Raw genomic sequence first — 23,626 nt, forward strand, 5'->3', positions numbered from 1 at the left:
TGCTTTGTAACTGGAAAAAAATTATTAAAATGGAAAATCTGCCAAAAAAGTGACATTTTATCTCTATTTTCCATTAATTCTTGTGGAACACCTAAAGGGTTAAGAAAGTTTGTGAAATCTGTTTTGAATACCTTGAGGGATGTAGTTTCTAAAATGGGGTCATTTTTGGGTGGTTTCTATTATGTAAGCCTCACAAAGTGACTTCAGACCTGAACTGGTCCTTAAAAAGTGGGTTTTAGAAATTTTTGCTGTAAAATTTCAAGATTTACTTCTAAGCCTTCTAACGTTCCCAAAAAATAAAATGCCATTCACAAAATGATCCAAACATGAAGTAGACATATGGGGAATGCAAAGTAATAACTATTTTTGGAGGTATTACTATCTATTATAAAAGTAGAGAAATTGGAATTTGCTAATTTGCAAATTTTTCCAAATTTTTGGTAAATTTGGAATTTTTTTATAAATAAAAATGTTTTTTTTTTTTACTCCATTTTACTACTGTCATGAAGTACAATATGTGACGAGAAAACATTCTCGGAATGGCCTGGATAAGTAAAAGCATTTTAAAGTTATCACCACATAAAGCGACACATGTAAGATTTGCAAAAAAAGTTGCCCCCTGTGTCCCTACATTCCATACGTTGTCCCCTGTGTCCATCCATTTCATAAAGTTGCCCCGTGTCCCTACATTCCATATAGTTGTCCCCTGTGTCCATCCATTTCATAAAGTTGCCCCGTGTCCCTACATTCCATATAGTTGCCCCCTGTGTCCATCCATTTCATATAGTTGCCCCCCTGTGTCCCGACATTCCATACAGTTGCCCCCTGTGTCCCAACATTCCATACAGTTGCCCCCTGTGTCCCAACATTCCATACAGTTGCCCCCTGTGTCCCTATATTCCATACAGTTGCCCCCTGTGTCCCTACATTCCATACAGTTGCCCCCTTTGTCCATCCATTTCATGCAGTTGCCCCCTGTGTCCCTACATTCCATACAGTTGTCCCCAGTGTCCATCGATTTCATAAAGTTGCCCCGTGTCCCTACATTCCATATAGTTGCCCCCTTTGTCCATCCATTTCATATAGTTGCCCCCTGTGTCCCTACATTCCATACAGTTGCCCCCTGTGTCCCTACATTCCATACAGTTGCCCCCTGTGTCCCTACATTCCATACAGTTGCCCCCTGTGTCCCTACATTCCATACAGTTGCCCCCTGTGTCCCTAAATTCCATACAGTTGCCCCCTTTGTCCATCCATTTCATACAGTTGCCCCATGTCCCTACATTCCATACAGTTGCCCCCTGTGTCCCTACATTCCATACAGTTGCCCCCTTTGTCCATCCATTTCATACAGTTGCCCCCTTTGTCCATCCATTTCATACAGTTGCCCCCTTTGTCCATCCATTCCATACAGTTGCCCCCTGAGTCCCTACATTCCATACAGTTGCCCCCTGTGTCCATCCATTTCATAAAGTTGCCCCCTGTGTCCCTACATTCCATACAGTTGCCCCATTTGTCAATCCATTTCATACAGTTGCCCCCTGTGTCCATCCATTTCATACAGTTGCCCCCTGTGTCCATCCATTTCATAAAGTTGCCCCCTTTGTCCATCCATTTCATACAGTTGCCCCCTTTGTCCATCCATTTCATACAGTTGTCCCCTTTGTCCATCCATTTCATACAGTTGCCCCCTGAGTCCCTACATTCCATACAGTTGCCCCCTGTGTCCATCCATTTCATAAAGTTGCCCCCTGTGTCCCTACATTCCATACAGTTGCCCCATTTGTCAATCCATTTCATACAGTTGCCCCCTGTGTCCATCCATTTCATACAGTTGCCCCCTTTGTCCATCCATTTCATACAGTTGCCCCCTTTGTCCATCCATTTCATACAGTTGCCCCCTTTGTCCATCCATTTCATACAGTTGTCCCCTTTGTCCATCCATTTCATACAGTTGCCCCCTGAGTCCCTACATTCCATACAGTTGCCCCCTGTGTCCATCCATTTCATAAAGTTGCCCCCTGTGTCCCTACATTCCATACAGTTGCCCCATTTGTCAATCCATTTCATACAGTTGCCCCCTGTGTCCATCCATTTCATAAAGTTGCCCCCTGTGTCCATCCATTTCATACAGTTGCCCCCTGTGTCCCTACATTCCATACAATTGTCCCCTATGTCCATCCATTTCATAAAGTTGCCCCCTGTGTCCCTACATTCCATATAGTTGCCCCCTGTGTCCCTACATAACATACAGTTGCCCCCTTTGTCCATTTATTTCATACAGTTGCCCCCTGTGTCCATCCGTTTCATAAAGTTGCCCCCTGTGTCCATCCATTTCATAAAGTTTCCCCCTGTGTCCCTACATTCCATATAGTTGTCCTCTGTGTCCATCCATTTCATATAGTTGCCCCCTGTGTCCCTACATTCCATATAGTTGCCCCATGTGTCCCTGCATTAGATAAATGTGTCCCCTTTGTTCAAAAGAATAGTGTTTTCTGTCCCCTTTGAATTCAGAAGGAACCCCTTTATTGGCACATATTCAGTAATCGTTGGTGGATTTAGTGGGGCGAGTAGAAATGATACTTACCTATTAGGAAATAGTATCCCGGTCCTCCGATGTCCGTCTGCACACTCCGCTGCCTCGCCCGAACTGTTCGGACAGCCGCGCATGCGCGGCTCTATCTCAGACGCGATTGATATTCTGCCCATGCGCGGCCGCCCGAAAGAGATAGCGACATGTGCGTTCACAAGTTGTTTAACGGGCCGGCCGCAGGATCGCAGACGCTGGAGTGCGCAGGCGCGGCCCATGGATGCGGCAGGCTAGATGTGGCCGTATCCATGGGAAGCACAAATAAACAACACTAAGAGAAAGAAGAAATCTTAAATAGAATGGTAGGATATTTTTAATGAAATGTATAGGAAAAAGTCTTCAGTGGGGGCAAAGGAATTAAATTAAGACTGATCGATAAGATGATAATGCCCCTTTAAGGTGAAAAATGGCAGGGTCCTGAAGGGGTTAATCTGATATTCAGTGCGTCAGTAAGGAAAACATAACAGTAACATTACAAAACACTCACATGTCTAAACCATCCTTTTTATTGCGCTCATGTTTTTATCATTTTTGCCCAGGGCATCTTCATTGTAATGAACCGGATATCCTCAGATCGCAATGGCTGAAGGAGACACTGGAATCCTTTGTTCCATCGCCCCATATGAATGCCATCTCCACTTCCGAACTGGACGGGAGGCTTATAGGGAAGTTGCATGCCAAGTCATATGACAAGGTCTGTATTGTTTCAGGAAGGCATGTTTGGTTCAGGTTTGCATCTTTATAATGGGAAGACAGTGGGAAAATCCTAGCATTTTGTATCACCTTTTTTTTGTTAACATTATTTGGACACAGAGCCTCCAGCAGAAGTTTAGGGATCCATACAATTTTTACAGTTCCGTGTAAAGTCCACGGACAGGATTCCTTGTTAAACCGTTAAACTGTCATGTGTGTATTCTATCCTATACTCTTGAATCTTGTGTGCACCAAGTGGATTTATAATTGTTGACATATTTTATTTATTTATTTTTGGAGTACAGTCACTCATGTATTAATAAATGTATCATTTTTAGGGTTCATGCCCAGTATTGATTAGCTTCTTATTCCTACATGACTCGTGATTGATATACCGGTAGTTTAGCATCACTTAATATTTCTTTGTGTATTCTATCCTGCATTTATCAGCAGTTTTCTCCTCTGCATGTTTATTTTATTTATTTTACGCACTTATATAGCACTACTATATTTCACGGCGTGTCTTTGGAGTGTGGGAGGAAACCGACGCAATCGCGGGGAGAACATACAAACTCCGTGCAGATGTTTTCCATTGTCAGTTTTCCCTGAACTCAGCTCCAGGTGGGGGGAGATGAGCTGCTATGATGAGAAGAGGAAATCCTGCTCCCATGTCTCTATCACCCTTAGGCCTCATGCACACGACAGTATTTTTTCACGGTCCGCAAAACGGGGTTCCGTTGGTCCGTGATCCGTGACCGTTTTTTCGTCCGTGGGTCTTCCTTGATTTTTGGAGGATCCACGGACATGAAAAAAAAGTCGTCTTGGTGTCCGCCTGGCCGTGCGGAGCCAAACGGATCCGTCCTGACTTACAATGCAAGTCAATGGGGACGGATCCGTTTGAAGTTGACACAATATGGTGCAATTGCAAACGGATCCGTCCTCCATTGACTTTCAATGTAAAGTCAGGAGTTAATATACCATAGGATCGGAGTTTTCTCCAATCCGATGGTATATTTTAACTTGAAGCGTCCCCATCACCATGGGAACGCCTCTATGTTAGAATATACCATCGGATTTGAGTTACATCGTGAAAACTCATATCCGACAGTATATTCTAACACAGAGGCGTTCCCATGGTGATGGGGATGCTTCAAGTTAGAATATACTACGAACTGTGTACATGACTGCCCCCTGCTGCCTGGCAGCACCCGATCTCTTACAGGGGGCTGTGATCAGCACAATTAACCCCTCAGGTGCTGCACCTGAAGGGGTTAATTGTGCGTATCATAGCCCCTTGTAAGAGATCAGGGGCTGCCAGGCAGCAGGGGGCAGACCCCTCTCCCTCCCCAGTTTGAATATCATTGGTGGCCAGTGTGCGCCCCCCCCCGCCCCCCCTCCCCCCCTCTATTGTATTATCATTGGTGGCCAGTGCGCCCCCCCCCCCCCTCTATTGTATTAATATCATAGGTGGCCAGTGTGCGGCCTCCCCTCCCCCCTTCCCTCCCCGATCATTGGTGGCACAGGAGAGTTCCGATCGGAGTCCCAGTTTAATTGCTGGGGCTCCGATCGGTAACCATGGCAACCAGGATGCTACTGCAGTCCTGGTTGCCATGGTTGCTTAGCAATATTAGAAGCATCATACTTACCTGCTGCGCTGTCTGTGACCGGCCGGGAGCTCCTCCTACTGGTAAGTGACAGGTCTGTGCGGCGCATTGCTTAATGATCTGTCACTTACCAGTAGGAGGAGCTCCCGGCCGGTCACAGACAGCGCAGCAGGTAAGTATGATGCTTCTAATATTGCTAAGTAACCATGGCAACCAGGACTGCAGTAGCGTCCTGGTTGCCATGGTTACCAATCGGAGCCCCAGCGATTAAACTGGGACTCCGATCGGAACTCTCTGCTGCCACCAATGATCGGGGGGGGGGGCGCACACTGGCCACCAATGATATTAATACAATAGAGGGGGGGCGCTCACTGGCCACCAATGATAATACAATAGAGGGGGGGCTGGGGGGGCCGCACACTGGCTACCAATGATAATACAATAAAGGGAGGGAGGGGGGGCCGCACTGGCCACCAATGATATTAATACAATAGAGGGAGGGGGGGCCGGGCGGGCCGCACTGGCCACCAATGAATATAATACAGGGGAGGGAGGGGGTCTGCACCCTCCTGCCTGGCAGCCCCTGATCTCTTACAGGGGGCTATGATACGCACAATTAACCCCTTCAGGTGCGGCACCTGAGGGGTTAATTGTGCGGATCACAGCCCCCTGTAAGAGATCGGGTGCTGCCAGGCAGCAGGGGGCAGTCATGTACACAGTTCGTAGTATATTCTAACTAGAAGCGTCCCCATCACTATGGGAACGCCTCTGTGTTAGAATATACTGTCGGATTTGAGTTTTCACGAAGTGAAAACTCAGCTCTGAAAAAGCTTTTATGCAGACGGATCTTCGGATCCGTCTGTATGAAAGTAGCCTACGGACACGGATCACGGACACGGATGCCAATCTTGTGTGCATCCGTGTTTTTTCACGGACCCATTGACTTGAATGGGTCCGTGAACCGTTGTCCGTCAAAAAAATAGGACAGGATTTTTTTGACGGACAGGATACACAGATCACGGAGGCGGATGACAAACGGTGCATTTTCCGAGTTTTCAACGGACCCATTGAAAGTCAATGGGTCCGCAGAAAATCACGGAAAACGGAACAACGGCCACGGGTGCACACAACGGTCGTGTGCATGAGGCCTTAGAAGAAGCAGCAGCAGCATGGAGAAAATGATACCCCATTACTGAGCAGTGTTGCTGTGAATCCAACACTGGAGCGAAAGAGAAAATCAATTCCTAGATGCTGCAGCAACATCTCTGTACAGATGCTCTCTCCTCTCCCCTTCTCTTTTGACTTCTATGGGCTACAGCCCTTATCCCACAGTGAAATGATGATACATCTCATTGTTGCCTCTATAGATTTTACCAGTAAACTGATAGTAATTCAACAATTTAGGAGGGATGGAAAGGCGGAGAGTATAGGTAAAGATAAGATGAAAGAAACATTGGACTGTAATACAATATTGCAATTTTTTTTTACTTTCACTTGATTTATGGAAAGCTGTTTAAATTTGGAGGTACAGCGACATTCCAAAGCTTTCCATCCTTACTATTATAATTAGTATATTAAAGTGTACCTCCAACTATGGACATAATTCTGTTTTCTGGTTATGCTAATTCATCTAATAATATATATTTTTTTTAAGGGGTTTATACCCATAAAGTTACATTGTGACATGCAATCAACCACCACTATTTATAGGCTAGTTTCAGACTAGCGGCAAGGAACTCCGGCAGGCTGTTCCGGCGGGTGAACAGCCTGTCGGACCCATGCTGCCGCTAGTGCACGCGTGCCCCCGGACTACCGCTCCGTCCCATGTCGTAGTTTTATTCCAGCCGCCTCTCAGCATGTTTTCCGCGCTGCCACCGGAACTCCGGCTTGGCCTCATTATAGTCAATGAGGCCGGAGCGGTAATCCGGGGGCACACGTGCACTAGCGGTGGTACGGATCCGATAGGCTGTTCACCCGCCGGAACAGTCTGCCGGAGTTCTTTGCCGCTAGTAAAAGTACCTTTATCAGTTCAGTGGTACCTCTATAAATCTACCCTTGTTGAACTCCCTCTAGTGGCAGCTGCAAGAATTTTATTGTTTAAAGGGAACCTGTCACCATGAAAATGCAAAGTAAGCTACAGTCAGCAGGTTATAGAGCAGGAGGAGCTGAGCAGATTGATGTATAGGTTTATGGGAAAAGATTGAGTATAACTTGCAATTTATACATTGTACACCTATGTACACCTTCAGTGGTATTTTTTTATGATTGCATTTGGGATAAAAATATTTTTTTCTATCGGTCTTTATTAAAAATATTGAGCTGTTCTGTCACAAAGGGTTAACTGTTTTTCTAGCTGTGTGACTGGTACTTTCACTTTGTGCTGGTCATCTAATAACCACTTATCTGTAAACTTATAAAGGTCATAAACACTTATTTAAGCCACATTCTTATCTGTAAGATAGGATAGGTCAGAGATAATGAGCCAAGCTGATGGAGCAGAGAGAAAATTCAGAACCAGCTACTAGAGAAACTCAAAGTTGTGCTGGGAAAACGGCTCAACATTTTGAATAAAGACCAATTGAAAAAATGATTTTTAGCTCAAAATGAGTTCAATGGAATAATGTGGCTGGTCGCGTCCAACATCAGAATGTAAGGAGAAATGTCTGCGCATGCGCTTGGCTGTCTCCATTCTAGCCTATAAGAGTTGGAGATTTGGCTGTGCACATATATGATCATCTCTTCTTGTATTCTTTGGTAGGTAGAGCGCGAATCAGGGGACCCTTGTTCTCCTGAATGGTAGGAGTCGATATTCATGGATTATAACATTAGACATTATCATGTGTTTGTGCCGTAGGTCTTAGTAGATGCCCCCTGCTCCAACGACAGAAGTTGGTTGTTCTCATCTGATGCTCATCAGGCAGCGGAAAGAATATCACAAAGGAAAGTCCTCCCTGCAGTCCAAGCAGAGCTACTCAGGTACAGGAGACTTTTCTTCTCGTGTACTGTAGGCTCATTACTTCTTCTTATTGTTATTTTTGTTTTACACCTGAATTCTCTCTTTAATGTTGGCATATGGCACCGCAAGCTGCTGAAAATCACAGTCTCTTGATGGCCAATTTCTGAATATTTGGATTGATTAGATTTATTTTGTTCTTTTTCATTATGTACTTTTAGACTCACATTCTCAATGCTGAACTCATAATACAGGTTGCAGGTTACCTGAGCATTCTGGGAGCACTGGCTGTTGACCCGTGGTCCATATTCCTTGATTCAGATATGTCTGATATTGTGTGTATTGATACCAATAACTATTTAAAGGGTATTTTGTAGGGATCGACCGATTATCGGTTTGGCCGATATTATCGGCCGATATTGAGGATTTTGAACGTTATCGGCATCAATTTTGCCGATATACCGATAACGTATGGGGAACACAGAACGCGCTGCTGACAGCGCTCTCTGTGTTCCCTCCGCAGCACAGGGGAGAAGGAAGCAGTGTCTCCTCCCCCTGTGCTGCTGCTGCCGCTGCCGCCAATGAGGGGATAGAACATAAGAGGAGGGGAGGGGCTGTGGCCGCTGCGCCACCAATGAAGATAAGCCTTTCATTCATTCATATATACAGGAGGCGGGAGCTGGCTGCAGAATCACATAGCCGGCTCCCGACTTCTATGAGCAATAGCTGCGGTCCGTGGTAGTTAACTCCTCAGGTGCCGCGGATCGCAGCTACCGCTGATAGAGGTCGGGAGCCGGCTATGTGATTCTGCAGCCAGCTCCCGCCTCCTGTATATGAATGATCGATAGACTTATCTTCATTGGTGGCGCAGTGCGCCCCCCCAAGCCCCCCAGTATTAATCATTGGTGGCGCAGTGCGCCCCCCACCCCCATCCCAATCCCGGCCAATAGTAAAAACATTGGTGGCGCAGTGCTCCCCCCCCCCCCCCCCACCCAGTATTAATCATTGGTGGCAGTGGCCACAGGATCCCCTCTCCCCTGCTCCTCCGATCGGAGCCCCAGCTGTGTAAGCCTGGGGCTCCGATCGGTTACCATGGCAGCCAGGACGCTATTGAAGCCCTGGCTGCCATGTTCAGCTCCATGCTGCTGTGTGCACTATGCACAGAGCAGCAGGGACAGTGTGAGATCCTATTCACCCTGATAGAGATCTATCAGGGTGAATAGGACAAGGGTTCTAGTCCCTAAGGGGGTTAAAAGTTGGTAAAAAAAAAAACACAAAAATATTAAGTATAAATGAAAAAGATTTATAAAAAAAAAATACACATTAACAATAAACAAAAAAAATACACATTAACAATAAACATATTAATTTTCAGCAGATTTGTGTAGGAATTTTTTTTTTTCTCAAAAATGAAAATTCCCAGAATATCGGTATAAATTATCGGCTATCGGCCTGAAAGTTCACAAATTATCGGTATCGGCCCTAAAAAATCAATATCGGTCGATCCCTAGTATTTTGGTTAGATAATGTTATCTTCCAAACACAGCATAGGGGATAACTATTAGAGCAATCTTTTGATCGGTGAACCCCCACCCATCACAAGAAGGGGGGCTCCAAACCCCCGAAATGAATGGAGCGGCAGGTCGAGCATGTGCACTGACACTCAATTCTTATCTATGGTCCTGCTAGAAATAGCCAAGTGCTGTACTGTAGTCAGCGACAATGACTAGGGTCAGGGTGTTTTAAAGGGCATCTGGTTCAAAGGGACAAATCTGCTGACAGATGCCGTTTAAAGGGGGTTGTCCAGTGGCATAAAACTGATGACTTATCTTCAGGATAGGTCATCAATATCGGATGCTCAAGGGTCCAACTCCCGACACCCTGTCAATCAGCTGCCATGCAACGCTGGCCTGCCTGCCGTTTCCTTTGTAGCGGCTGTGCAGTGTAATTACATCAGCTCCATCCCAAGTGAAAACTGTATTCAGACAGGTAAGCTGTGACGACCACACACACATTGTAAAACTTTGTGACTTGTGCGTGTCTTGTACTTTCAGTTCTGCTGGACTTGTATCCTCTGTGTCTGCGTCAGATTTGGGATATTTCTTTTTCTAGCCCGGCTAGTTTCAGGTTTTGTGTTGCAGCTACCCTCCTCCTGCCCCGCTGCTGCCTGACAGTATCCAGCGGAGAGCGTGACCTCTCATTTGTCTTTCTCTGAAATGAGCTTCCCTACCGGACTGTGTTAAATCCATTAACGTTCTGGAGAGCGTCTAACCTGTCCACGTCTCTCTTCTGTCAGCCGGCCAGCACAGGAATATGGAAATGAGGTGGGATATTTTTACCAACATAGAAAATATCATCAACCTCCCTGCACCTAATGACTTACTTTACTTTATATAGATTAGAAAATCCATTTGTAGGCGCTGGTTCTGATTAAAGAGACCTGGCGTGTGTATGGAGGCTTATTTCAAGGCAGTGCTCCATGGGAAAATAGTATGCAAATTAGCTCATGCCTGCCAAAAGCAAGAGTGACCCATCTCGATCATTGGCTGAAGCGGTGACCCACCGCAGCCAGTGATTGGATGAGTCGCCATTTCCTGTGTATTGAGAGAAACCGGGAAGTAGAGACTGACGAGGAACGGGAGCGGTGAGTATGACTTCTTTTATTTACGTGATTTTTACCTTTTTCTGTAAAAAATTATACTGGTCAGACAGCCCCTTGACAAGAGGCAGGAAAAGTAAATTTGTGAGGTCACTATAGACATTCAGCATTATGTACCTTTGTCTCATCCAAATATCCCTTATTTTAACAGTGCACTTGGAGATAAGTAGCAACTAGACACATCTGGTGCCGCTTATCACTGGACAAGACACAGTCCGACCTGTTGGCCCGATGTTCCCTTTCAGATCTTCTCCGCCCCATAGATATATCAATTTGATCTTTCTGCAGTGTAAATGTAATGTCTGTGACCACCTTTAGTCTACACAGGCCTATCATCCCCCGGACAGACATCCATAGGTCTTGTACATGGAAAGATAAATTGCTCAAATGGAAAATCTTTTTTTGTTTTTACATATTTTGGTCACCCCCTCACATCACTGTTTACATGTTAAGGGCTCATGCACACGACCATATGAATTTTGAAGTCCGCAAAACACAGATCCGCAAAAAATACGGGTGACGTCCGTGTGACATCCATATTGTATTGTTTTTTTTTTTTTTTTCGGATCCATTGTAACAATGCCTATCCTTGTCCACAATACGGACAAGAATAGGACACGCGGACATACGGAAACAGAATGCACACCATTCCGTTTTTTATTTTATTTGAGTGAGTGGGTCCACATACGGGCCGCAAAAAAAAAAAAAAAAGGAACGGACACAAAAAAAAATACGTTCATGTGCATGAGCCCTTATCATGAGACCTGGTGAGTTGGAGATACACCTCTCTTCATTTCCATTAACAGCAATGCCTTTGGTTTCCACTGGTATCTTAGCATTGTTAGTATCTTGCCTGCCGGAGTTCTCCAGATCCGGCATTGGCAGATATCTTGCCTGCCGGAGTTCTCCAGATCCGGCATTGTTAGTATCTTGCCTGCCGGAGTTCTCCAGATCAGGCATTGGCAGATATCTTGCCTGCCGGAGTTCTCCAGATCCGGCATTGTTAGTATCTTGCCTGCCGGAGTTCTCCAGATCCGGCATTGGCAGATATCTTGCCTGCCGGAGTTCTCCAGACCCGGCATTGGCAGATATCTTACCTGCCGGAGTTCTCCAGACCCGGCATTGTTAGTATCTTGCCTGCCGGAGTTCTCCAGATCCAGCATTGGCAGATATCTTGCCTGCCGGAGTTCTCCAGACCCGGCATTGGCAGATATCTTACCTGCCGGAGTTCTCCAGACCCGGCATTGGCAGATATCTTGCCTGCCGGAGTTCTCCAGATCCAGCATTGGCAGATATCTTGCCTGCCGGAGTTCTCCAGACCTGGCATTGGCAGATATCTTGCCTGCCGGAGTTCTCCAGACCTGGCATTGGCAGATATCTTGCCTGCCGGAGTTCTCCAGATCCAGCATTGGCAGATATCTTACCTGCCGGAGTTCTCCAGATCCAGCATTGGCAGATATCTTGCCTGCCGGAGTTCTTCAGACCCGGCATTGGCAGATATCTTACCTGCCGGAGTTCTCCAGATCCAGCATTGGCAGATATCTTGCCTGCCGGAGTTCTCCAGATCCAGCATTGGCAGATATCTTACCTGCCGGAGTTCTTCAGATCCAGCATTGGCAGATATCTTGCCTGCCGGAGTTCTTCAGACCCGGCATTGGCAGATATCTTACCTGCCGGAGTTCTCCAGATCCAGCATTGGCAGATATCTTGCCTGCCGGAGTTCTCCAGATCCAGCATTGGCAGATATCTTACCTGCCGGAGTTCTTCAGATCCAGCATTGGCAGATATCTTGCCTGCCGGAGTTCTCCAGATCCAGCATTGGCAGATATCTTACCTGCCGGAGTTCTCCAGATCCAGCATTGGCAGATATCTTACCTGCCGGAGTTCTTCAGACCCGGCATTGGCAGATATCTTACCTGCCGGAGTTCTCCAGACCCGGCATTGGCAGATATCTTACCTGCCGGAGTTCTCCAGACCCGGCATTGGCAGATGTTACCGGAACGCCCTCCGGCCCCATTAACTACAATGGGATCTGACAGAGATTCAGCCACTACCTGGAAAATACGCTGTGATTCGGCCAGAAAAAAAAAAATGATGCAGCCATGCAACTGGTTTTGTCTGTCCGACTCCAGGCCGTAACTGCCTGCCGGAAGGCTGCAACGCAAATCCGAAATAAGCTTTATTTGCAGCTGTGTGCTATTATTGCGCTGAGCCAAATCCCACATCAGTGTCCATGCACAATGACTTCACATGAAATATATGTCGGCCAGGACATCTAATCTCGACAGGATCCGTCAGCATCTAATGGATTTGGTGGTGGCTGATTTTGCATATATTACCTCCTATATGTAAATCGACAGATAAATAAAAAGGTTACGGATCTTGAAATGTGATGACGTGATTTTGTTGTGGAAATTTAATAAAACATAAAAAAGACATATTTGTTTAAATAAGGCTACTTTCACACTGACGTTTTGGCTTTCCGTTTGTGAGATCCGTCATGGGCTCTCACAAGCGGTCCAAAACGGATCAGTTTTGCCCTAATGCATTCTGAATGGAAAAGGATCCGCTCAGAATCCATCAGTTTGCCTCCGTTCCGTCTCCATTCCGCTCTGGAGGCCGACACCAAAACGCTGCCTGCTTGACGAAACTGAGCCAAACGGATCCGTCCTGGCACACAACGTAAGTCAATGGGGACGGATCTGTTTTCACTGACACAATCTGGCACAATAGAAAACGGATCCGTCCTCCATTGACTTTCAATTGTGTTCAGGACGGATCCGTCTTGGCTATGTTACAGATAATACAAATGGATCCGTTCTGATTGGATGCAGGTGGTTGTATTATCTGAACGGATCCGTCCATGAAGGATCTGCACAAAACGTGAGTGTGAAAGTAGCCTAAGAGTTAAAAATAATTCCCCCCAAAACGGTAAAAAAATAATTTATACAGTCCCCTAAAAATATGATATATTATGGTTAATTAATGCAAAAAAACAAAGTTATACCATTACTGCCAAACAATATGTAATAAAGTACAGGTGCATGATACCACGGCTGCAACGCAAAGGCAAACACTGTATGTGGCAACACACTGCTCTATGTACAAAGACACAGGCAGACACTGGAAACGTGGAGAAAAAGGAATTGCATTACTGCTCTACTTACTATATGAAAATGAGACGCTCTGTGCACACATTTTTGATCAAAATAGTTTTGGGCCCATCTATTAAAATAATGCGCTGTGTGCGCAGCCACATCAGCGCACAGCGACGCCCCCATTTATGCCCTAAGTATAAACAATACAGCGCAGTCGCTGCCCCTTCCCAGACACACTGGTTGGAGCATGTTCTCTTCTTCCCCTGCCTTTATGTTCCAGTGTGGCCCTGTGTGGTCTATTGAGTAACGTGATTTAGACATTGAAAATATTTCATAAAAGGAGACATAAAAGCCACCGTGGAATTCTGAACAATGGTGATTTTTTTTCCTTAGTAAAATGAAAAATGCTGAGTTCAGAGAACATTCTGATTGATCGGTGAAATTCTTGAGTGTCTTATTGGGGTAATGCATCATGTCGTTTATTTCTTCGGGAGAAATCCATCAAATGCCGTAGCCCTCCTTTATAATTTTCTCATTCTGGATGTGACATAAAAAATCAAATCTGTGAAGCTGTAGGGAAAGCTGAAGCATACATCATCGTTACTGGGGCTAACCCTGCGTGCTCTGCAGCGCGTCCCTGTGAGTGTCTCTGCAGCTTCATGATAGTACTGATCCTTATCCTATGGTATGGAGCCGCTGCAGAGGTCGTGGCAGTACGTGAATACACATCGGGGGTTATTTATTAAAGGCCAGCTTTTAACGTCGTTCTTTGGTATCTTCTGCTCTGCCGGAGGATGCACTAAATTTATGCAGAGGTGAAAGCCTTTTCATAAATTAGGCGCATCCTCCCCCAGTCCGTTTGCCTAAATCAAAATTTACTCCAGCCCCTGTTTGGAGTAGATTTCAATCATCATTTACACCAGGAAACATAAATGATAGTAAGTTTGTCGGGGCTGCTGGCCTGGCCCCCACCATGCCCTCACACCTCCCCTGCCATTCCCCATGTTGAGGGCGGCATAAAAACACAGCTTGCGCCTAAAATTAGGCACACAGGCATTTAAAAAGTCCCACAATTGGGACATACGACTTCTTTACTCCAAAAACTGGCATTAGGGGCCATTATATGTGACCACCCCATTGTGTGGTCTAGGAGTGCAGAAATAAGCCTAAAATCTGTCACATGTGCATCCATGGGGACTACACAGACCCACCTCTGCACCACTATGCAGCTTAGCACTTACATGAAGTTCCTCTATCTATTTTTATTTTTTTGAGGATAAAACTTCATTTTAGATAACCAGTTACTGATACAGAGCTCTAAATTTTTCTTAAAGAGGTCTTTCCACCAAGACTCAAGATCAGGAAGATCTCATTTTTGGCCTCTGTGAACCAAGACTGGCAGTCGTGGACAATCAGTGTTCCCACTCTGGCAGCCTGGCTCCACTTCGTATTATATGGATGGCCATTCATTTCCATGATTGCCGTGTATTATGTAGGTAGCCCCAGCTTCTTCTAGTGATGACAATCATTGTTGTGGCGGGTTTCATTCCTGGCTTCATTTTCAGAAGAAATAGTCAGGATGAGGCAACCAACAGTTAAAAAAAGAGGATTTGTATGAATTAAGGTAAGTATCACAAGGAATGGTGTAATTCCTGCTGTGACTTATCATGAAGAGTAGAAATCATCTTGGATTATGTTTCCCATACAACGTCATGATGAGGTCTAAAGCCTTATTCACACATCAGTGTTTGGTCAGTGATTGTGAGACAAAGCCAGGAGTGGGGTCTACACAGAGAAACGGTATAATGGAAAGATCTACACCTGTTCTGTGTTTCGAGCTGCACCTGGTTTTGGTTCAAAATCACTGATGGAAATCACTGACGTGTGAATAAGGCTTTATAGTCCTATATATTTCAGAGGGGTGAACTGTCCTGTATACAATATGGAGATTTTGCCCATGAGTTAAACCATCTCAGCCTGAAATAATACACCTAAGTGGTGCTCACCCATTATGGAAGTCATTGTAGAAGAAATAGTGGAGCAGTCCTTTCTTCAATCACATGATAATCGAAAAAGAACGCATTTACATCATTTTATGACCGGTGCCCATTTTACATCTCCCGGTTGTAAAAAAAAAAAACAACCGGTTGGGGCATTTTCATGTAAAGTACCTCCCTTCCCATGATTTCATGGAAAATGGCTAACTGGGTCAAATTAAAGAGGTTTAAGCCACTATAATTACACAGGACACACTCGAAGTAGAAAGTTTGTAATATACTTACCTTTCTGAAGATGCATGGATCAGCCTTTGGGGAACCTGGCCGGGGCTGTGAACGCTGGCAGAACGATTCCTTTCCTTGATACAAGTGTAGATGAGGTGGATTCAGAAGTCTGCATGTGCACTTGGGAGCAGTATAGTTTTGGCCCTGTCCACAGCAAAATTGACACCCTGTCCATAGCCTACCAGTGATGGCTAACCTCTGCCACTCCAGCTGTGGTGAAACTACGACTCCCAGCATGCGCCATTCATTTCTATGGAGTTCTGAGAATAGTTGTAGGAGGTTAGCCATCATAGGCCCTAGGCCGGAAACCTGGTGACGCATGTGACATCAGTGGATGCTGGATTTTCAAAAGAGGAGTGTCACATGACCGGGTTCCCGGGAGGCCGATCCATGCAACTTTGTAACAGTAAGTACATAATTTCTCATACAGGTGTGTCATGTGTAGTTATGGTGGCTTTGCAGGACCCACTGGGTCCCAAGAAACTCCTTTAAACCAAAGGGTGTAGTAGGAATAACGTTTTCTACAAGCAATCACAAATGTATAAATTCTCTGAAATATACCGGGTTACAGCAAGGAGGTGGGGAAAAAAATCTTTGTCGGGGAGTCCAGAAATCACAGTGGAGACAGACACAGATGCAGTATCCATGGGTCAGGTAAGAGTGATCAAGCTGAGCCGTGTATTCAGTGCTACAGAGGATAATTCATGAAGGTAATCACATGTGCCAGGGATTCGGTAATTGTGATCAAGTAGAGCCAGGCATGAGGTACAGCGAAGCAGAAGAGGAGTCAAGAAAACAGGAGTAAATATACAATTCAGGAGCAGTAGGTTAACACCAGTCTAGCCGGCGATAATACACATATAATTGTCATTTTACATACAGGGTCTAGTTCTCCGATTAACTAGATGGCCGCTTGCTCCGTACATGAACTGCTCAGTGTCCTTTCCATGAGACTTGCTGGGTGGTGAGTATGTAACAGTTAGTTTGCTGGGCCTTGACTCAGAGTCTGTAAATGTGAAATGGCTGAATTAGAGAAAAGGATTGCAATTTATGTCGGTGAGTGACGCACTGGTTTTTCTAGACGTATATTGGCAGTTCATTTACTGCACTGAGCACGAGGGTGATGTCTGAAAGTGACATGGTCAGAGCATAATGGAACATCAGTCTTCATTACAGATTACATGCTGTAAGAAGGTACCTGGAATCATCGTGGATGGAAGGTATGTGTCACCGAGGTTTCTGGCCTCGGTGAAGTAAGAGCCGGTATTTTATGTGTCAGCAGCAGCTATTGATTTAGCATGGCTGTCATAGCTGATCCGGGACGGCTCTTACTGGGAGTAGTCAAAGTGCTGGGTGGGTGACAATTTACCATGGTCTAGGCTGGGTTTTGCCAGGCATAAAAACCAGCCAGCACTGCCAGGTGTGGTGGATTTACCTCCCTCTGACAGTGGAGCTCAGGAGTCGGTATGCTGTGAACTGAGGGCTGTGCTGGGATTTAAGCCGGGCTGGAGGACTCGGGCCCCTCTAAAGGCGAACAGGCTGCCTATGGACTTGATGAGGCTGAACTGCTAACAGGGTGTGAATTAACACCTAGGATAAAAGGTGACACTTATTGTTTATGGACTTTCCTTGTGTGTGAACAAACACCAAGCCACCTGCGTTTTGTGATACACCTTATCTGCATTTTGTGATACACCAATGGGTGAATAAACACAGCTGTTTGATTCACGAACTGTGTACTTTGCCTCTATACTGCATCCGCTATCCCTAACTACCAGAGCGAATCCCCACAACGCCAATGATAGATATAGGTTTTATATGAGTGTAGTATGGAAAATGTCAGTGAACATTTGAAGGCCACTGTAGAGCCAGTGCAGCTCCTTTCAGGAGATTATTATAAAAAAAATGCAGCCATTTTTCATCCGGTTCCTGCGTTCTGTCCTTTGTCACTCATCGTGGCTCCTGGTAGACATCAGTAAGTCAAAGCAAATTCTACATAAGCAAATGTTGCAGTCTCAGAAGGCACGTGAAGATGTCATGGATCAGCCAGTCCATTGTAACTGAGCACTTGTTAAAGAAAGGTATCATCCTTTAATTTTAGTTTACATAGTTATAGTTTATGCCATTGAAGGAGTTGTCCAGTGATATAAAAACATAGCTGTTCTCTTCCAAAAAGCGGCACCAGTATTTCTGCTCAAACTCATTCTCTCCAGTGGAGCCGAGCGGCAGTACCAGAAACAACCCATGGACCATTTTTTCAAGAAAGCAGCCATGTTTTTCTAATTCTGTAGAACCTCTTTATTGCCTCATAGACGTGGATCACATTTCTGAGAAGTTCACTTATCACACAGTCTTGAGTTACAAGCCCGGAGTTATACAATTCACCGAAATCTCAAATAGAAAGAACCCTTTGTGTAATTATTTAAAACTGACGGTCACGTCAACTGTTGCCTCAGCTTAATCAATGGTCTCACCAGTGATGGGTGCAATATACGCCAAATAAGACTAGACCACAATATTATTGACTAGACAGACCAGGTTGTGACATTGGCTTTATTCATATTGCACACAAAACCAACATAGTAGCCATAAAATATAAGATAAAATGGCACACTATCTTCTATATAGGTAAATGACTGAATTAATGATTTTTTAATACATCTCTAGAATTGAGTAATCGAGCATGGAGAGCCGTCTGTGTAACAGAGGGAGGCACGGAGAGCAGTCTGTGTAACCAAGGGAGGCACGGAGAGCAGTCTGTGTAACAGGGAGGCACGGAGAGCAGTCTGTGTAACCGAGGGAGGCACGGAGAGCAGTCTGTGTAACCGAGGGAGGCACGAAGAGCAGTCTGTGTAACAGAGGGAGGCACGGAGAGCAGTCTGTGTAACCGAGGGAGGCACGAAGAGCAGTCTGTGTAACAGAGGGAGGCACGGAGAGCAGTCTGTGTAACCGAGGGAGGCACGGAGAGCAGTCTGTGTAACAGGGAGGCACGGAGAGCAGTCTGTGTAACAGAGGGAGGCACGGAGAGCAGTCTGTGTAACCGAGGGAGGCTTGGAGATCAGTCTGTATAACCGAGGGAGGCATGGAGATCAGTCTGTGTAACCGAGGGAGGCATGGAGAGCAGTATGTGTAACAGAGGGAGGCACGGAGAGCAGTCTGTGTAACAGAGGGAGGCACGGAGAGCAGTCTGTGTAACCGAGGGAGGCACGGAGAGCAGTCTGTGTAACAGAGGGAGGCACGGAGAGCAGTCTGTGTAACAGAGGGAGGCACGGAGAGCAGTCTGTGTAACAGAGGGAGGCACGGAGAGCAGTCTGTGTAACAGAGGGAGGCACGGAGAGCAGTCTGTGTAACAGAGGGAGGCACGGAGAGCAGTCTGTGTAACAGAGGGAGGCACGGAGAGCAGTCTGTGTAACAGAGGGAGGCACGGAGAACAGTCTGTGTAACAGAGGGAGGCACGGAGATCAGTCTGTGTAACAGAGGGAGGCACGGAGAGCCGTCTGTGTAACAGAGGGAGGCACGGAGAGCCGTCTGTGTAACAGAGGGAGGCACGGAGAACAGTCTGTGTAACAGAGGGAGGCACGGAGATCAGTCTGTGTAACAGAGGGAGGCACGGAGAGCAGTCTGTGTAACAGAGGGAGGCACGGAGAGCAGTCTGTGTAACAGAGGGAGGCACGGAGAGCAGTCTGTGTAACAGAGGGAGGCACGGAGAGCAGTCTGTGTAACAGAGGGAGGCACGGAGAGCAGTCTGTGTAACAGAGGGAGGCACGGAGAGCAGTCTGTGTAACAGAGGGAGGCACGGAGAGCAGTCTGTGTAACAGAGGGAGGCACGGAGAGCAGTCTGTGTAACAGAGGGAGGCACGGAGAGCAGTCTGTGTAACAGAGGGAGGCACGGAGAGCAGTCTGTGTAACAGAGGGAGGAATGGAAGGTAGCTTTTGTACCAAATGGAAGCTTCTATCACCTGTCTATGTCATGTCTATCTATTTATCTATCATCAATTTTCAATCTATCTCTCATTTATCTATTGTCTATCTATCTATCTATCTATCTATCTATCCTGTCATTCTATCTATTTATTGATTGATCTATCTGTATCTCTCTATCATACTTATTATTATCAATGTTTTACTAAGAATTTTTACTATCGATAAAAAAATAAAACACATATCAGGCACGTTATGGTTTCTTCAGTAAAACCTGGAATGCCAGCGAGACGTACCCATTTTATTTGCAATTGCTTTACAGTTTATGAACAGATTCGGCTGCTGGTGTTAGGAGCAGATTGAAATGTTTTTTTTTGTTGGAATAAAATGAAAAGGGTAATTGAAAAAAAGTAACTTCCCTGCCGCAACGGAAAGCAAACAAAATAAAACTGTTGAAACGAGCATTAAGCAAATAATTGAAAGAAAGCCGTGAATTGCTGCAAATATCAGCCTTTGTGGAAAGTGCAATATTTCCTACAAGTTTATGAGCTGCATCGAACTACTGTACAGTCCAGGTAGCGCTGGCATATTACCGGGCAGCGTGCCCTGTGGAACAGAAGATGGCAGTGTTGGCACGTGAACACATTATAATTGATGTAAGTTGGGATTTAGCCGGAGCCGCTTGTTTCAACTTTCTTTTAACATTGAAAACAGTTAAATGATGGTATCATTAAATCTGACCCTTTCTCAGAATACGGCAGATCTGTTCTTACATTAGTCCACACTGTATATTTAAGGAGCCAAAATACTAAGGATGGAAAATACAGGTTTCATAAGTGATAGAAAAAGGTCTTTTTTTTCTTGCTTTTTTAATCTCCTCTGATAGAAGTCTCTATGCCGGACATGTTTAAAGGGATCAGCTCTTCTTGTGTCATTGCCTTTGTGTGAGTGCGCATATCTTATGTAAATTGGGAGAATATGAGACGGTTGTTTGACATTGAAGTGATAATATCTCAATGGGGCTGAAAATTTAGGGCTTAGTATTTAAAAAAAATCATAGTATTGATGGAAGAACCAAAAGAATTGTCACACATGATGACAACCCCTATCCATGTGTGTATTAGGGCATATGGACGTTATGAAGTGGGGCACCATTAGCCCCCACTCCGGTAATTTATTACATGGGTGCTCATTCATTTCTGGCAGGGGTGCACAACCTTTTCGGATCTGAGGGTCACGTCAGATTCTACTATTCTCAAGGGCCACAATAACATTTACAGTTGCAAGAAAAAGTATGTGAATCCTTTGAAATGATATGGATTTCTGCACAAATTGGTCATAAAATGTGATCTGATCTTCATCTAAGTCAAAACAATAGACAATCACAGTCTACTTAAACTAATAACACACAAAGAATTAAATGTTACTATGTTTTTATTGAACAAACCATGTAAACATTCACAGTGCAGGTGGAAAAAGTATGTGAACCCCTAGACTAATGACATCTCCAAGAGCTAATTGGAGTGAGGTGTCGGCCAACTGGAGTCCAATCAAGGAGATGAGATTGGAGGTGTTGGTTACAGATGCCCTGGTCTATAAAAAACACACACCAGTTCTGGGTTTGCTTTTCACAAGAAGCATTGCCTGATGTGAATGATGGCTTGCACAAAAGAGCTCTCAGAAGACCTACGATTAGGAATTGTTGACTTGCATAAGGGCTCTTTCACACTTGCGTTCTTTTCTTCCGGCATAGAGTTCTGTCGTCGGGGCTCTATGCCGGAAGAATCCTGATCAGTTTTATCCTAATGCATTCTGAATGGAGTGAAATCCGTTCAGGATGCATCAGGATGTCTTCAGTTCCGGAACGGAACGTTTTTTGGCCGGAGAAAATACCGCAGCATCCTGCGCTTTTTGCTCCGGCGAAAAATACTGAAGACTTGCCGCAAGGCCGGATCCGGAATTAATGCTCATTGAAAGGCATTGATCCGGATCCGGCCTTAAGCTAAACGTCGTTTCGGCGGATTGCCGGATCCGACATTTAGCTTTTTTCTGAATGGTTACCATGGCTGCCAGGACACTAAAGTCCTGGCAGCCATGGTAAAGTGTAGCGGGGAGCGGGGGAGCAGCATACTTACCGTCCGTGCGGCTCCCGGGGCGCTCCAAAGTGACGTCAGGGCGCCCCAAGCGCATGGATCACGTGATCGCATGGCACGTCATCCATGCGCATGGGGCACTCTGACGTCATTCTGGAGCGCCCCGGGAGCCGCGCGGACTGTAAGCATACTGCTCCCCCGCTCCCCGCTCCTACTATGGCAACCAGGACTTTAATAGCGTCCTGGCTGCCATAGTAACACTGAAAGCATTTTGAAGATGGATCCGTCTTCAAATGCTTTCAGTTCACTTGCATTTTTCCGGATCCGGCGTGTAATTCCGGCAAGTGGAGTACACGCTGCATCCGGACAACGCAAGTGTGAAAGAGGCCTAAATCTGGAAAGGGTTATAAAAGTATCTCCAAAAGCCTTGCTGTTCATCAGTCCACAGTAAGACAAATTGTCTATAAATGGAGAAAGTTTAGCACTGCTACTACTCTCCCTAGGAGTGGCCGTCCTGTAAAGATGACTGCAAGAGCACAGCGCAGACTGCTCAATGAGGTGAAGAAGAATCCTAGAGTGTCAGCTAAAGACTTACAAAAGTCTCTGGCATATGCTAACATCCCTGTTAGCGAATTTATGATACGTAAAACACTAAACAAGAATAGATTTCATGGGAGGATACCACAGAGGAAGCCACTGCTGTCCAAAAAAAACATTGCTGCACGTTTACAGTTTGCACAAGAGCACCTGAATGTTCCACAGCAGTACTGGCAAAATATTCTGTGGACAGATGAAACCAAAGTTGAGTTGTTCGGAAGAAACACACAACACTGTGTAGAGAAAAAGAGGCACAGCACACCAACATCAAAACCTCATCCCAACTGTGAAGTATGGTGGTGGGGGCATCATGGTTTGGGGCTGCTTTGCTGCATCAGGGCCTGGACGGATTGCTATCATCGAAGAAAAAAATGAATTCCCAATTTTGTCAAGACACTTTGCAGGAGAACTTAAGGCCATCTGTCTACCAGCTGAAGCTCAACAGAAGCTGAGTGTTGTGACAGGACAAAAACCCAAAGCACAGAAGTAAATCAACAACAGAATGGCTTAAACAGAAGAAAATATGCCTTCTGGAGTGGCCCAGTCAGAGTCCTGACCTCAACCCGATTGAGATGCTGTGGCATGACCTCACTGTGAATGCACTGTGAATGTTTACATGGTGTGTTCAATAAAAACATGGTAACATTTAATTCTTTGTGTGTTATTAGTTTAAGCAGACTGTGATTGTCTATTGTTGTGACTTAGATGAAGATCAGATCACATTTTATGACCAATTTGTGCAGAAATCCATATCATTCCAAGGGGTTCACATACTTTTTCTTGCAACTGTATATCATCTTGACAGTATAAGCCCTAAATGTCTTGATAGGTGAAGGTTTTACTGCTGAGACTCCAACCTGTTGGGAGAATGGGGGTTATTTGCTCCCTTGTTTGTCACTCCAGAGAGGAGGCAAGAAGATGGCCACATACGTTGTGGCGATCTTCATTGTAGTTTTACAGATGCCATAAATTACAGTAAAGAGAACCCAGATCTATAAGTGCAGAGAAGACAATGCAGAGCTGTGGTCTAATGATACATGTGGTTGATATAATCGTTGCAGGGAGGACAATATGGAGCTGTGGTCTAATGATACACTGCTCTTCCCAAAAATAAGTCGTAATTCGTTGGACCGCCT

General features: G+C 45.4%; 1 protein-coding gene across 2 annotated transcripts in view; it reads left to right on the forward strand.

The window, feature by feature from the left end:
- NSUN3 (NOP2/Sun RNA methyltransferase 3) overlaps positions 1 to 23,626 on the forward strand; it is a 70,602-nt gene that overhangs the window by 37,944 nt on the left and 9,032 nt on the right. For both annotated transcript variants that reach the window (XM_040423271.1, XM_040423270.1), the window contains 2 exons: positions 3,130 to 3,284; positions 7,742 to 7,863. In XM_040423271.1, coding sequence (XP_040279205.1) covers positions 3,130 to 3,284; positions 7,742 to 7,863 — 277 coding nt within the window. The remainder of the gene's footprint in view (positions 1 to 3,129; positions 3,285 to 7,741; positions 7,864 to 23,626) is intronic.

This window comes from Bufo bufo, chromosome 3 (genome assembly GCF_905171765.1).
Source record: "Bufo bufo chromosome 3, aBufBuf1.1, whole genome shotgun sequence".
Classification (NCBI taxonomy): domain Eukaryota; kingdom Metazoa; phylum Chordata; class Amphibia; order Anura; family Bufonidae; genus Bufo; species Bufo bufo.